The following is a 15,185-nucleotide window of genomic DNA, read 5'->3' on the forward strand; positions in this document are numbered from 1 at the left end:
TCACGTGACCACATTATGACGGACAACACTCAAACATGTCATGGCTTCATAAACACACAATCTAGATACACACATACAAAAGATGGTACAAATAAGAAATATATGAGGCGACAAGCTGCTGAGACACTTTCAACGACACGGTGCTGTTTGATTGTTTGGGCTGCGATGACTAAACAGACCAAACGAGTGGAACCTGTGTCGTTGATCCTGAGGAGCCGGCAGCTCATCGCTCAGCTGCTCCTCCTGGTCTGATCACACAGGTCATCTGACGATGCTATGGCAACTTCCAACACAACACAACTGTCTCAGTTCATCACACACAGACACACACACACACACTGAGTCGTATGCCCTTTAAGCACCAAAACATGGAAAGAACTAATCATGAGAACGAGCATTTTTAACTACCTTTTATTATTAATAAATTAAAAAGTGCGGAACGTTGCAAAAGTTTGGAATCCAAACTCGTCAATTGTCTTCCGACTCCGCCTCCTGCAGCCATGTGAAGAAGGCTGTGACGGTCTTCAGGGCCACGCCCTTATCCAGCTGATTGGCCGGGTCTTTTCTGGTCCCCGACTTGCAGAATGCGTCCTCGTCGTACATACACTCGAAGAATATCTTGAGGAGGTCTGGAGAACAAATACATGTCAGTCATCGTTTCAGCTGTGACGAAATTGAAATAAATCTCATTTTTCCGTGAGGTGAGACCAATTCCTAATGTTATCAATTCAAGTAATGGGATTTGTATCTAGATAAGAAACCAAAAATTGATGTATTAGAAATAACTGAAGACGGCATTGTGTTTAGCAAAAGTTATTTGGAGTGATGTTTCTCAAATGAACGAATCAAGTTAATGTCAGTGGAGAAAAAATTTGAGATTCAAAGTTTTAATCCAAACTTTTCAAATGTCCTTAAAAAATAGACGGAAATATGAAAATCTCCAATTCCATATAACAAGGCGAAGTTCTTCTGCTGATGAGAATCATGTGACAAGAACTAAAGCTCCAGAAAAGCTACTAAATGGACCTTGTAGTGAGATTGAACTGTTCCACTGGTTGGATCACAACTGAGAACTTGTTACACAGTTTATTCTTAAGAAACAAAGAAAAGGGATGATCTGTGAGTTTCATTTGGAGTGAACTCTGATGCAGAACTTACTTGGAGGATGATCGAGGGCGACGATCAGCGACTGAAGTTCCTGAAGAGCATGCAGCTGTCGCTCACTCTCTGAGTTCCGGTACTGGAGCAATACAGGTAATCTCTTTTGAATGAGGGCCGTGTGCACTCGACAGTTGGTGTTATCTGCACAGTGAAGAAGGAGGCAGATTCAATTCATACGCTCGGCAGAGAATAAATATTGTAATCAGCGGTGCGATTTGAGCAGAGGAGTCTTTGCTCCGGCTGGTGGAGAGCTTACTTTTCACTGCTGCCTTACACACAGCCGTCATCAACGCCCTCAGGTAGGGAAACGAGCTCAGGTGAGATTCAGTCAGGTTCTCCTGAGAAACAGAGAGATCAGAGGAGGAGGAGGAGTAAAAACACAGCGTCTGTCAAATTCACAAGAATCAGCTCAGAAGTGATGACACTGAAGAGCAGTAAACACAGAGTTCAAAGTATGTAGATGTGTAACTAACGTATTTCTGGTCTAGAACTGGAGCTTATGTTTTCATTTGTTTAGTCAGTTTGTCAGCAGGATTCATCAAAAGCTACTGAAATGATTCCCATGAATATTTGTGGACCCAGGGAGGAAACCTAACATTTTGGAGCACAGGTGGATCCAGGAAATGTATTGATGAGATCTTACCAACAGTCGTGGACCAACATTAGCTTCAAGGTCCGAAATATAATTATATTCAGTTACTTTACAACAAGGTGTAACTTAGCCCCACTCTGTCTGCCCTTCAGGATTTTTACTACTAACTCGCAGAGACTGGTTGATTTCACTTTTCGTACCTTCAGACACTTGGCTTCGAAGTCTTGGTCCTGTTGAGGAGTGGTGTCAGAAGGCAAAGTTTCAGAGGCGGCCTCTCTGTAAACAGGACTAGAGACACTGCTGCCCTCTGGCTCAGGTTTGTGCTCTGAGACATTCGGTCTCCTAGGCACAGCTCCCTCTGGCTCGCTGTCTCTTGGCGGCTCCTCCGGGGTTGGCTCCTTTGAGCTGCTTCCCCTGGTGTACAGATCAGGCTGAGACGGTGCAGAGCTGAGCGGCTTTGCGCTGCGCTTTCTGTTCTTCCTGCGCTTCCTGCCTGTACGGCTACGAGTGATGGGGGACCAATAAACGAAGAGTCAGGAAGGATGTCAGTGTAAATGAGAAACTCTGAATATCAAGCTTTTCAACCAATTTGGAAAATACTACAAATTATTATCAGTGACCTAAACAGAAGCGAAATAAACAAAAGATTTTTTAAGTCAATGGAAACTAGTTAATCAGAGTTATAATATCCTGCTAGCAGGAGAGATAAATATCAGAATCACAGACACTCTCCTCATGCTTCAGAGAAACCTAACACCAACAGGATCTTTCAAATCAGACAGCGTTGTCATCTCATACCTTCCCAGAGTTGTCCTGGCTTCGACGTCTGGGTTCTGTTGAGGAGTGGTGTCAGAAGGCAAAGTTTCAGAGGAGGCCTCTCTGTAAGCAGGACTAGAGGCTTGGGGCTGGAGTGCAGCAGGGGGCATGAGAGAAGGCTCAACGGCGGCTGTCTCCAGCTCAGTCTCTGACTCTGCAAGGCTGTTCAAAGCCGTGGGGGCTGCTCCAGACAAGGCAGCCAGAGTTCCAGGGGCGTCTAAGAGAGGCTTGTCTGTGTTCAGAGTCTGAGGTGGCACCAAAGAGGGTTTCAGCTCCTCGACTGAGGACAAGTGAGAAGAAGCTGGTTCCTTGGCTGAGGGACGCTCACTTGAGTTGGCCGCTTCAGGTGGGTTGGCCTGCCGGTTTGGCGCATCCTCTGGAAGAAGGAAAAGTACAGATGAATACATGTCTTCAGAATTCAATCAGCAAAAGGTAATATTTACACATAACAGTTCTTCACATATAAGTAATGTGAAATGGGCCAAACAGTTACAGATCTTAATTAAATTGAATGTGCTGATTTGGTCACATGAGAAACACATGGAACTGAAATTTGTCATATCACAGATCTTAATTAATGGAGATATGGGCTTTCCAAGATGATTATTTAGGGGTAATCGGACTTTGACTGGTCATATCTCCTTTAACATGAGAAATAAACAACCACAGTCACAACAGTGTGATTAATGGCAGAGAGTGAATGTGTCAGTATTATCGTCCTGTCTGTCCGGTGTTGGACAGTGACGTGCGTCTCACCAGGCTCTCGGACACTGCTGCCCTCTGGCTCAGGTTTGTGCTCTGAGACATTCGGTCTCCTAGGCACGGCTCCCTCTGGCTCGCTGTCTCTTGGCGGCTCCTCCGGGGTTGGACTCTCCAGCAGCTCCTTTGAGCTGCTTCCCCTGGTGTACAGATCAGGCTGAGACGGTGCAGAGCTCAGCGGCTTTGCGCTGCGCTTTCTGTTCTTCCTGCGCTTCCTGCCTGTACGGCTACGAGTGGTGGGGGACGAATAAACAAAGAGTCAGGAAGGATGTCAATGTAAATGAGAAACTCTGAATATCAAGCTTTTCAACCAATTTGTAAAATACTACAAATTATTATCAGTGACTTAAACAGAAGCGAAATAAAACCCTAATAACAAAACAGATTTTTTAGGTCAATGGAAACTAGTTAATCAGAGTTATAAATATCCTGCTAGCAGGAGAGATAAATATCAGAATCACAGACACTCTCCTCATGTTTCAGAGAAACCTAACACCAACAGGATCTTTCAAATCAGACAGCGTTGTCATCTCATACCTTCCCAGAGTTGTCCTGGCTTCGATGTCTGGGTTCTGTTGAGGAGTGGTGTCAGCAGGTAAAGTTTCAGAGGAGGCCTCTCTGTAAGCAGGACTAGAGGCTTGGGCCTGTAGTGAAGCGGGGGGCATGAGAGAAGGCTCAACAGCGGCTGTCTCCAGCTCAGTCTCTGACTCTGCAAGGCTGTTCAAAGCCTGCATGTTTGGCGCATCATCTGGAAGAAGGAAAAGTACAGATGAATACATGTCTTCAGAATTCAATCAGCAAAAGGTAATATTTACACTTAACAGTTCTTCACATATAAGTAATGTGAAATTGGCCAAACAGTTACAGATCTTAATTAAATTGAATGTGCTGATTTGGTCACATGAGAAACACATGGAACTGAAATTTGTCATATCACAGATCTTAATTAATGGAGATATGGGCTTTCCAAGATAATTATTTAGGGGTAATCTGACTTTGACTGGTCATATCTCCTTTAACATGAGAAATAAACAACCACAGTCACAACAGTGTGATTAATGGCAGAGAGTGAATGTGTCAGTATTATCGTCCTGTCTGTCCGGTGTTGGACAGTGAAGTGCGTCTCACCAGGCTCTCGGACACTGCTGCCCTCTGGCTCAGGTTTGTGCTCTGAGACACTCGGACTCTGTGGCTGAAGAAACTGGAGTTTCTGTTCGAGTGGAGACAACATTGATATGGTGAGGAAGTATAGAAGAGAAGGACGGCGTGGAAACAATACAAAAAACATTAGAAAGTTCTTATTTGTCTCAATTAGTTAAAAAGTCTTCAAACAGCTGATAGATGGTAACAGAGGGTTTCCCTCCATTGATATTTCTTGAGTCTTGATGAGTGTTGACCTTCATCACTGACCTGTTGTGAGATGAAAGCCTGGACATCCTCTTTCTCCGGCAGAAGGTCCGTCCAGTTGAGGCCTGATTCTTCCCACAGAGAAGCCACAGTACGATGGCCCTGTGGACACGAGACGGGACAACGTCACAAACCTATGCTCTGAAATGTCTTTTCTATTACGTCTAATTTACAGCAGGGAGAAATATTTCATTCATAAACTTACTTAATGAATTAGAAAATATTTGCTTCAAATCAAAAGATCAAATCAGCCTAGTTGATTTCAGTGAGATTTTTCATTTAACTGGTTTATAATAATTATAGCAGAATCACAATAATAACACTGAATGAATAATACAAAAAAAAAAATGCTACAGTGAACTCCAGTGCAGTGTAAAAATATTTCAATATAGATTGTATACAAGTCAATAATCTATGTGTATTTAAATTATATCTACAGCTGAGTCACTGGTTATAATCCACCTGCTTCATAATGAGAACAGGTAACAGGAAAAAAGAGTGAAGAACAGACTGAAGTGTTTCTTACCATTTGTTTGCATAGTATGAGCAGTATTTCAGAGATCAAGATCCCAGCTCTTCCCACAGGAAGCAAATGTTTGCTTAATTCACTGTGAACAAACAGAACATGACAGAAATTTAAATAAATCTTAAAAGTCTGAGCAGATCTTTACTTCATACACAGCTTAGTTTAGAGCAGAGTTCATCACAGTCAACACGTTTGTGGTCTCGTACCTAAAGAGCTCTCTCATAGAGAAGCCCCCCTCCTTCAGCACAGGGCTGAGCAGCTCAGCCAGGTACAGCCAGATGTGGGGAACGTCGATGGCCATGTCGTCCGCTTGCTCCAGCGTGTCTGCAAACCTGGGAAAAGAAACAAGGACGTTGTGGTTAGGAAAAAGAGCCGCTCCGAAAAACATAGTCAATATAAATTCAGTAAGTTAAGAAGCAGAAAATGTTTACATGTTCCCCAAATAAATAAATGAACGACAACATGGTCTTTTAGAAAACCAAAAACCACTGAAAATTGACGGTCATTCTCGCTTATTCTGGTATCGACAGGTTTTGAAAAATAATTAGCAGGAAGATAAATGGCTGGACAACATCAAATAAATCTTTTTATTTCACCCCAGCCAATGTAGAAGCAAAGGCTGTGTACATTTGCAAATACTGTGCAAAGACCTCTGTTAAGAATGACACAAAGATGCAGAAGCAAATAGTCAAGTGCCCAAAGTTTCCTCAGGGCTCAAATCAGCCTATGACAAAACAAAATGTTTATATTTATGTCTGTATATGACAAGGTAAATACAGTTAGTATAAATTAGCCACACAATGTCCAGTTTATTCCTGTATATTCCCGTATATTCCCGTTTATTCCTATGGAAAGTTTCCAACTTTTAATATTCCCGGAATTTTGCAACCCTAAGTAGAACTGAGCGGGGGAACTGACCCTTTGTAGAACTGGGGTTTGGGCAGGATTCCCTTCTGCGCCAGCTGGAAGAAGAGCTGGCCCAAGTGGTCCCGTGTGATCTGACTGCGCTCCAGAGTCGACTCCACCCCCACGCGTATGAAGATGTGCGACTGAGAGCCCAGATCAAGCTCCACCACACACTGGACAGCCTCCTGCAACAAAACAAAGACGCATGTTCAAGACTTATACTTTAATTCTTCCCTTTAAGAAGGTTTATTCTATGAAATCGAAAAGAAAAAAAATCAGTTATCAGTTGAGTGGATCTCAGCACCTTGAAATCTTTAAGGTGCAGGAACTCGTCGATGATGGACTTGCACTTCCTCTCGATCTCCTCCTCAGACCGAGCAGGTTTCTCTCTCGTCTGAACAGGCTCAGGTTTCACTGTCGATGCAAATAAACAACCAGAGTCACAACAGTGTGATTAATGGCACAGAGTGAATGTGTCAGTGTTATTGTCCTGTCACTCCGGTGTTGGGCAGCAACGTGTGTCTCACCAGGCTCTCGGACTCTGCTGCGCTCTGGCTCAGATTCGACCTCAGTGACTTTCGGTGCAGAGATCAGCGGCTTGTTGCTGCACTTTTTTTCTGTACGGCTACGACTGGTGGGGAACGGATAAACAAAGAGTCAGGAAGGATGTCAATGTAAATGAACATAAAGCTTTCTAACCAATTTGGAAACTACTACAAATTATTATCACTGCCCTAAACAGAGAGGAAACAAAACCCTAATAACAAAACTGATTTATTTTTTAAGTCAATGGAAACTAGTTAATCAGAGTTATAAATATCCTGATAGCAGGAAAGATAAATATCAGGATCACAGAGACACTCTCCTCATGTTTCAGAGAAACCTAACACCAACAGGATCTTTCAAATCAGACAGTGTTGTCATCTCATACCTTCCGTGAGGGCCCAGCTGGATCTTCTCGTCCATCTGCAGAAAGAGAAACAGACCATCAGGCACAAAAAAATGAGCCTTACAACTTTTCACGTTGTCTGTGATCAGTTTCTACTCAGAGGTCACTGCTGATTTCACAAAATATACTATATTCAGCTTCTCTTGTTTTGAAATTGTTTTACATTATTAAACTCATTATACAAATCATTATGTATATTGTTGAATTGATTTACTCTGAGTTGAGGGCGTGAAATCGTGGGCGTGAGGAAGAAGCAGGAACAAATCGACACAAATGCCCCTGTTATGAGTCTTTTATCAGTAATAAGTAGAAAATCTAAGAAACTTGTTTACCAATGTCTGTATGAATCATAAAATATTACATATTTCTGATTATACAAGAGAAACTTAACAAGTCCTGACTCTGCTTTAGGTTCCAGCTTTAATTCAAATTCAAATTTCAAATCTCTCAGATCAAACTATCATTAAATCAAAATTAGTTAAGTTATTTAAATGTTTAAAGTCTGTAGCCAATTCTCCAGATTTTACCCGGAGGTCACGCCTGACAACGGCTTAAGTTTCCATGGAACACGACCAGTTAACACATGGTAATTGTTTGTCATTGTTTTTGTGATTCCAATGTAGAGATATGAGCAAATCAACTATGAGGGACAGAAAGTAAATAGCAGCTTCATGTCTCCTGTAGCAGTGCATTTGTACAAACCTCACAGTAGAAGGTAAGAAAAAGGTAAAATGGTAAGATCTGTGTCGAAGCCTCGGAAAGCTCGTCTCACCTTGGAGATCTTTGGGATCTTGTTGGGGTCGATGGTCCTGCCATTCTTCCTCATGGGCACAGTTTTCCAGGTCTCCTCTCCCTGTACTTGCGGATCTCTCTGCTCCCTCTGCTCCCTCTGATCCCTCTGCTCCCTCTGCTCTCTCTGCTCTCTCTGATCCCTCTGATCCCTCTGCTGTCTCTGCTCTCTCTGCTCTCTCTGCTGTCTCTGCTCTCTCTGCTGTCTCTGCTCTCTCTGCTCCCTCTGCTCCCTTGGATCTGTGGAGACACACCCACACAAAAAAACAAGAAACAAACAGGGAAATACAGGTTTAAGATAAGTTCACAGGAAAAACAGTGGAGTCAAACAGCTGTGAAAGTGGCAGACAGAGTGACATTTCTGACTGTTTTAGTGGCATGCTGCGTTACAGGATGAAATATTATAGGTCAGCTAGCAGATGGGAGGGAGCTAGGGGGCTTTCTGTCTGCTGTTGGGCACAATAGCATCTCTGCAGGCTATAGGGACAGGAAGTCTACAGCCTGTCTTCCTGAGTTACTATAGCTGTGCCAATGTAATTCTAAACCTTAAAGAGGATTTAGACTGCAGGCCTGACCTGGCCGTCTCCTGGTGTCCTTGAAGTACAGTTGCTGCTGCACTTTTCTCTGCTCCTCTTCCTCTTCAAGCTTTGCCTCCTTGTGGATCTGATCAATTGTCTTTGGACCCTGGTTGGCTCTTCTTGACACCCATTTGTGCTGAAGAAAAACAAATGTACAGAACAACAATGACTTCAAACCTGAATCAGACAGATTCTGTAGTGTTAAACAGATGTCTTAGCTCAGCTTCAATCACAGAGGAATATTCTAATGACTGGGGACACACTGATGAATTCATTAAAGATCAATAGTTATCACGTATTCCTCAGGTTTCAACCATTTTTCCCTGTTCGTTGTTTCTATGGAATTTTCTTACATTTCTTCGCCATTATCTATGTATCTATCTATATCAGTCCTTCTAAAAAGCATCAGATCTCCTTAACAACAGCAGTGTAGATATTCATTAAACAGAATAGGACCAGAAAATATAGTATCATGTTCCTGGTCATCAGAGAGATCGATGAAATAAATCTCTCTGGTAAAATCCATCTTACGGTTAAGAATTTGATTCTTGGACTCTTTACAATTGTGCAAATGAAAGAAAAATCACAAAGACCCACTCACCAATCTTAGGTCTATGGTATCCTGCAACATGAACCTTGTGCGTGAAGACGTCTTCCCCTCTCTGATGATTTTTTCCATCTGCTTAAAATAGTGATCCATCCGAGGCTGGTGAGACACAGAGGGAGAGAGACGGTTAATTTGAGACACGAAAGTCATGTTCAGCATGTCTCCATTCAATCTACCAGACAGCAGGTTGCAGATACTATTATTTTCAGAGTTGACCAATTGTCCAGTTTATCACTTGGAACAGTCCTGACCGCCTGAGATGAAACCGGAACATTTCATCAACAGCCGTAAAAGCCGTAAAGCTTCCGTGCTGAGGAAACGACCACAACCTACTTGTAAGCAGCTGCTGTGGGATTGTAAATCAGAATCACCTTCTAAATCACTTATTTGACATTTCCAGAAGAAAACATCTTAGTGGGATGAAAGCAGAGACATGAACTGATCTTTGGCTGCCCTAATGTCAAAAACACTGCTGACAAAAAGTTCTCATCACATCTTCATCCCTGCAAACAATGCATTTCTCTTAATATTTAATTTGAAAGGAAAACCAGCCGCATATTATCCTGTAGATTATATTCAAAGTTTTCAATCTGTAGCCCCTCAGACCTTTCTAAGACCGTAATAAAAGAAATTTAAGATTTATGTAAAATGTACAACCACCAGCTCACCTTGGCCTCCACTAAATCAAAGTCCTTGCCGATGGTGGTGAGCAGCCTGCAGAGACACTCCAGGGAAGCTTCGTCGTGGTTCCCCAGCAGCTTCACCACGCAGTCATGCATGATGGCCTCTGTTAGCATCTTTAGCTTGAACAGTTCACCAATGAACTTTATGTTGCTGATGGATCGCCGCCGGGCAATGTCCTTGGCCTCCTGCAGCTCTACCTGAAGTCGGTCACGCTCCGTCTAATGGGACCAAGGAAACAAACCTCTTGAACAGAGTTGAAACAGAAACTAAATGTTGTTTTGGTAAAGATCCGGTGTCACACTTACCGATGCAGCAGAGTCCAGCTCCTTCTGCTTCCTCTCAAACACCACATCATCCACCTTGTCTTTCTCAAATTCTTTCTGGCAGCGGCTTAGCAGCAGCTTTTGAAAGTTCACTGTGTTGTTGGGAGCGTCAGTGATGGGCACTTTGAGCTGCACATGAAAAGTAAGTGGAATGAATTCAGTAGAGAACATAAGCATTAGAATAAAATAAGTAATGAACTAACCGGGAAAAAAGTTTTCAGCGGTTTAACATTTCTTTTTATATTTCGCAAATTAATATTTTCGTATCTGGATTATTTAGATTTTAATGACTGATATATTTTTAAGGTTATGTTATCAAATGATGGAAGACAGAAAATGTAATAGGTTCTCTAGAACTCTTGTTAATAGTGTCTATAATTAAGGATATGCACGTTTAATAAATTGTGTTTTAAAGGATTATTTGTGACTGATTTTCAAACTCCTTAATAAATAGTGTCGTCTGGTGTACACTCTAGAGGCATCAAAACAATAAAACCTCATCATCACATTGTACTGAATTGTGTTGCTTTTCACAGCATTATTCTGCATCAAGGCAGAGCTGAATATGAACCAATTGATCCATTTGCTGCATAAACATTTAGCAAATTGTTGACTATATATTGAGACACAGTGTGCACACCCCTCCAATAGATGGTTTAAAGATTACACTTAATTCCTCCATCGTGTTTTTGCATCTGATGAATGCGGCAGTTTACGAAAAAGCTATATTTAAGTACTTCTCCAAATCCAATTCAAACAATTACATTGCAAACACAAGACTCTCTCGTTCCAAAGTCGACACACTTCTCTGCTCAACTAAGCGACCAGCTTACCGTGGCGAGGCAGCGGCACATTTTCCCGTAGGCCACCGAGAAGCTGGGCTCGTCGATGGCCTTTTCAAACACCAGGTCGATGACTCCTTTGAGCCGCTCCTCAGTGTCGATGGTCAGGTCCCAGACCTGCTTCACCAGCTGGCTGAACTTCTCCGGCGTCAGCTTGTTCAAGATGCTGCGGACCTTCTTGAACAGGTCCTGAGGGAGTAGGTCATAACATGTACTTAAACTCTGAGGTCATCGATCACAAACACCAATCTCTCACTCCACATGAAAAACTACTCCTGTTGTAAAGCTACTAGTAATACGGAAATTAAATACTCACAATGATTTCCTATATTTACAGATTTAAACAACATTTTTACTGGAATTTCCAATACTTTGAAAATCTTCAATCACGTAGACTAACATTTATTATCAGAAAATTCTGTATATGTAATTTCTATATATGCCCACTGCTTTGTGGATTTCAGATTGTGTATATTTGGTTGTACCTGTGTTTTGTTGGACTCTGGTTCCGCTGGGAGGCTTTCCCTCTTCATGCCTGGTTTCCAGGCATTCTCTGATTTCTTCAGCTGAACATCGTCGTGCAAAGACAGGCCCATGATGATCTTCCTGGGTGGTGGTCGCCGGGCCCCAAGGTTTTTAAGCTTAACACAGGAAAAAAGGGAAAAACAGTATTATTACCATGACAATATCTTTTAAAGAAAAAGACAGGGGGGAGCCAGAGAGAATGAAGACCAAGGTCGGAAGAATGGGTAGATACAAAAATAAAAGGGTCGAAAATAGATAGAAAAAGAGAGAAAGGCTAGGGTGATATGTGATCAATATTTAGCATGGCCCTTGAAGGAGATTCTAAATATTGAAATGGCCCTTGATAGAAAAAAAGGTTCCCCTACCCCTGAATGAGAGCAACCATCAACTGTAAACAGGTCAGTGTGTTTCTTTCACCTGTGCAGCCCGCAGGGAAGGGAAAGGCATGGGTGCCATGGGCTTCATGATTGGCTGATTAGTTGGGTAGACGGCTAGAGGAGTCTGTGAGACAGGCTGTTTGGAAGACGTGTTTGTCGGGATGGTGGGCCTAGCAGTCTGTATCTGAGTCCTCTGGAAAAACTGTAGGTAAGATGGGAGAGAAACACAGAAGACATTAAGAACGATCCCAGAGACAGCTGACTCATTTCTGCAGGCTGCCATGCTTTGATCTAAAGTACAAACAAGTTCAGTTTTTTAGACGACTATTCTTCTTATGTTTAAGTCAAAGTTCAGATGGACATCTATTAAATAACATTATATACAATTCCAAAAAGTTTTACGAATAACCAGGGAATAATTACCTGATGATGTGTCTGTCACGTCTCAGTAGCAATCTGTTGGGTTTCTGATATATCACCTAGCCCTTGATCTTTAGTGGACAAAGTCAAAAGCCAAAGTTTAGCAAATAGTACAGGGAGCTAGGCACAAAAACCATATCAATAATTATCGTAATATAATTCTCATCAATAATTGAATAACTACATTCACATTCGACATTCCCTTATATCTTTGTCTTCTGACACTGGGAAAAGATATGGTTATGATGATGATGGTGGAAGAAGAGAAGCAGGAGGGAACTTACAGTTGGGTAAATTACCAGATGATGCGTCTGTCGTGACTGTAGCAAACTGGTGGGTTGTGAGGAGATGTCCAGCAATGAGGGAGAGAAGGAATGATGTCAAATAAACGTCAAAGGAATAACAGAGCACATTATAGAACAGAGAGCATCACTCTGGAGAGAAAAAATATCTGCCTATAAACTTACAAAAAAAAAATGAATTGTGTCATTTATCATGATAATTCCTGATATATCACCTAGCCCTTGATCTTTAGTGGGCAAAGTCAAAAGCCAAAGTTGGCAAATAGTACAGGGAGCTAGATACAAAAATGATATCAATAATTAACGTAATATAATTCTCATCAATAACTGAATAACTAAAGACATTCCCTTATATCTTTGTCTTCTGACACTGGGAAAAGATACGGTTTTGATGATGATGGTGGAAGAAGAGAAGCAGGAGGGAACTTACAGTTGGGTAAATTACCAGATGATGCGTCTGTCGTGACTCTGTAACAAACTTGTGGTTTGTGAGTAGATGTCCAGCAATGAGGGAGAGAAGGAATGACTACAAATAAACATCAAAGGAATAACATAGGACATTATAGGACAAAGAAAAATCTTCCTTTAAGCCGAGGCGCATCATGGACAAAGAAAAATCTGCCTTTAAGCCGAGGCGCATCTTGGACAAGCTGCAGTTCACTGGGTGGCCACTAGTGGCGGGCTCCAAGAAGGGGTCAATTCCCATGTTAATGAAAAGAAACTCACTGTAAAATAATGTTATGTGTTGTGTATGTTCCATCTGGTTCTTATAGTTTATTCTGTGTTCAGCAGGTGGAAGCACCACAGATTTTCAAACAGAACCGATGTACTGGGCTCTGGGTTTGTATCCTCATGGTTAAATGCACATATTGTAAGACGCTTTGGATAAACGTATTGAAAGAAATAAAACATTGTACAAATAGATAAAATGTCTTTCTACCTCATCTGTAATATTCAAGGTGATAATCTCCCACAGAGCTGTTGATAACAGTCCACATCAAGTCTCTCCACTTCTCTCTGAAGACATAATTATACACTTAATATTAGAACGGTTTACAACACCGGTGTGTGCAGATTATAATCATATCTAAACTGTAACCAAAAAGAGGGGGATGAGTGTGGCGTGACAGGTCACATGTCAAAATCACGACTGTTTGCTGTCCTGGCTCCTAAATGGTGGAATGAGGTCCCCATCGACATCCGGACACCAGAAAGTTCACACATCTGCCGCAAACTAAAAACTTACCTCTTCCGACTATACCTTGAATAAAAATTTGAAACTAACAATTTAGTAGCACTTAAAATGCACTTACTTATAGCACTTTGTAGTTTTGCTTTATTTTTGAAGAAATTGTACTTTCTTGATTCTTGTTGTTCTAGGTTTGTACCCTCAGGGTTGAATGCACTTATTGTAAGTCTGTTTGGATAATAGCGTCAGCTAAATGTAATGTAATGTAATCTTGTGGAAATGCAACGCTGCGACCATGAGGAGCAGTCTGCAGTTATCCAGCAAAGGTAAGGATCATATAAACATATAAAAGTGATATCAAAGTGAAATATCGCAGTGTTCAGAGTTGACAAACTCGTTCTCTGGTTGAGACTCACTCTTTCTTCTCTGTGCCCTTTCCTTCCTTCTCCTCCCCGGCTTCGTCATCGGCCTTCTGCTCTCCGTTCTCTGTGGGCCCTGCATCGCCTGCCCCCGCCTTGCTGTCACCCTCCTTAGTCTCAGCCTCCTTGGTTGAAGATGCTGCCGGCTCCTCCTCCGTGGCTTCGGGCTCTGAGGGGGAGACAAGAATGAGCTGCCCTCTTTTTTTAAACTTAAATTATAGTTAATAGTGAACAGAGGACCCTTTAAGTATTTTTGTATCCACTGGTAGAGATGTTCAGCATCTCCTTCAGTTGTGACAAAACTAGATAATTAAAGACACCATCCATGTTTTCACCGCTGTCAAATTACAACTGCAAAGGGGGAGCAGCACACTAAGTGGAAAGAAGCAGATTGGGTCAGAGAAGAACCAATTACATTTGGAGCAAATTAACTTTTAATTGAACCCTAACAATGGAAAAAACAGATTTATTATCATTTTCTTTATGGTCTATATCTGTATAGTTGTTTTCTAGTCTTGATGACCTCTCAAAGTGCTTTAGTACTGTTCTTGCCATTCAACAATTCACACATCAACATGTATTCATACACGCAACATACAATCCACAGGTGACTCACCCTCAGTGATGAAAAACTAAACTGAGGGAGGGAAGGGCTAACAGGAAGTAACAAACTTTTGGGGAGCACAAAAGGTGGTGCACAACGACATCATCTCCACAAGTAGCACTATCAAAATAAAATAGTAACTTAATAAAATTCACAAATACAAATATACAATACAAAAATACAAAATATCTATACAAAGTAACATTTATTTCGACATAAACATTACTGAATAAAAATATATAAAAGATAAAAAATGTAAAAAGTGATATGCAAAATGCAAAACAGTAAACAGTGTCCGATTGCAATATGCAATGTGATGCAGTATAGTATAATATGATGTAATGTGTTAATTTAACACATCCTAAAGGTGAGGGGGCGGAATAAAAGTCTGAGTCAGGTGGGGGTCCCGG

At 41.7% G+C, this 15,185-nt stretch overlaps 1 protein-coding gene across 1 annotated transcript; it reads right to left on the bottom strand.

Annotated features, from left to right (window-relative positions):
- Positions 1-395: 395 nt before the first annotated feature.
- Positions 396-12,460, bottom strand: LOC128456170 (eukaryotic translation initiation factor 4 gamma 3-like). The gene is made up of 23 exons (XM_053440250.1): positions 12,452-12,460; positions 11,882-12,043; positions 11,425-11,580; positions 10,931-11,128; positions 10,074-10,226; positions 9,759-9,992; positions 9,085-9,189; positions 8,481-8,619; positions 7,889-8,145; positions 7,099-7,133; positions 6,695-6,798; positions 6,472-6,581; positions 6,180-6,352; positions 5,468-5,593; positions 5,262-5,343; positions 4,726-4,837; positions 3,866-4,076; positions 3,410-3,555; positions 2,723-2,945; positions 1,954-2,254; positions 1,397-1,499; positions 1,159-1,284; positions 396-629 (listed from the first exon to the last, which is right to left on the bottom strand). The coding sequence occupies exons 1-23, from the start codon at positions 12,458-12,460 to the stop codon at positions 469-471; spliced, it is 3,426 nt and encodes a 1,141-aa protein (XP_053296225.1). The 3' UTR covers positions 396-468.
- Positions 12,461-15,185: the final 2,725 nt, after the last annotated feature.

This window comes from Pleuronectes platessa, chromosome 14 (assembly GCF_947347685.1).
Source record: "Pleuronectes platessa chromosome 14, fPlePla1.1, whole genome shotgun sequence".
In the NCBI taxonomy this organism is placed as follows: Eukaryota; Metazoa; Chordata; class Actinopteri; order Pleuronectiformes; family Pleuronectidae; genus Pleuronectes; species Pleuronectes platessa.

Coding starts and splice junctions, on each gene's coding strand:
- LOC128456170 (XM_053440250.1), bottom strand. Junction 1,500..1,953: donor TCGAAGCCAAGTGTCTGAAG/GTACGAAAAGTG, acceptor TCTGTTTCTCAG/GAGAACCTGACTGAATCTCA. Junction 630..1,158: donor CGCCCTCGATCATCCTCCAA/GTAAGTTCTGCA, acceptor TTTGTTCTCCAG/ACCTCCTCAAGATATTCTTC.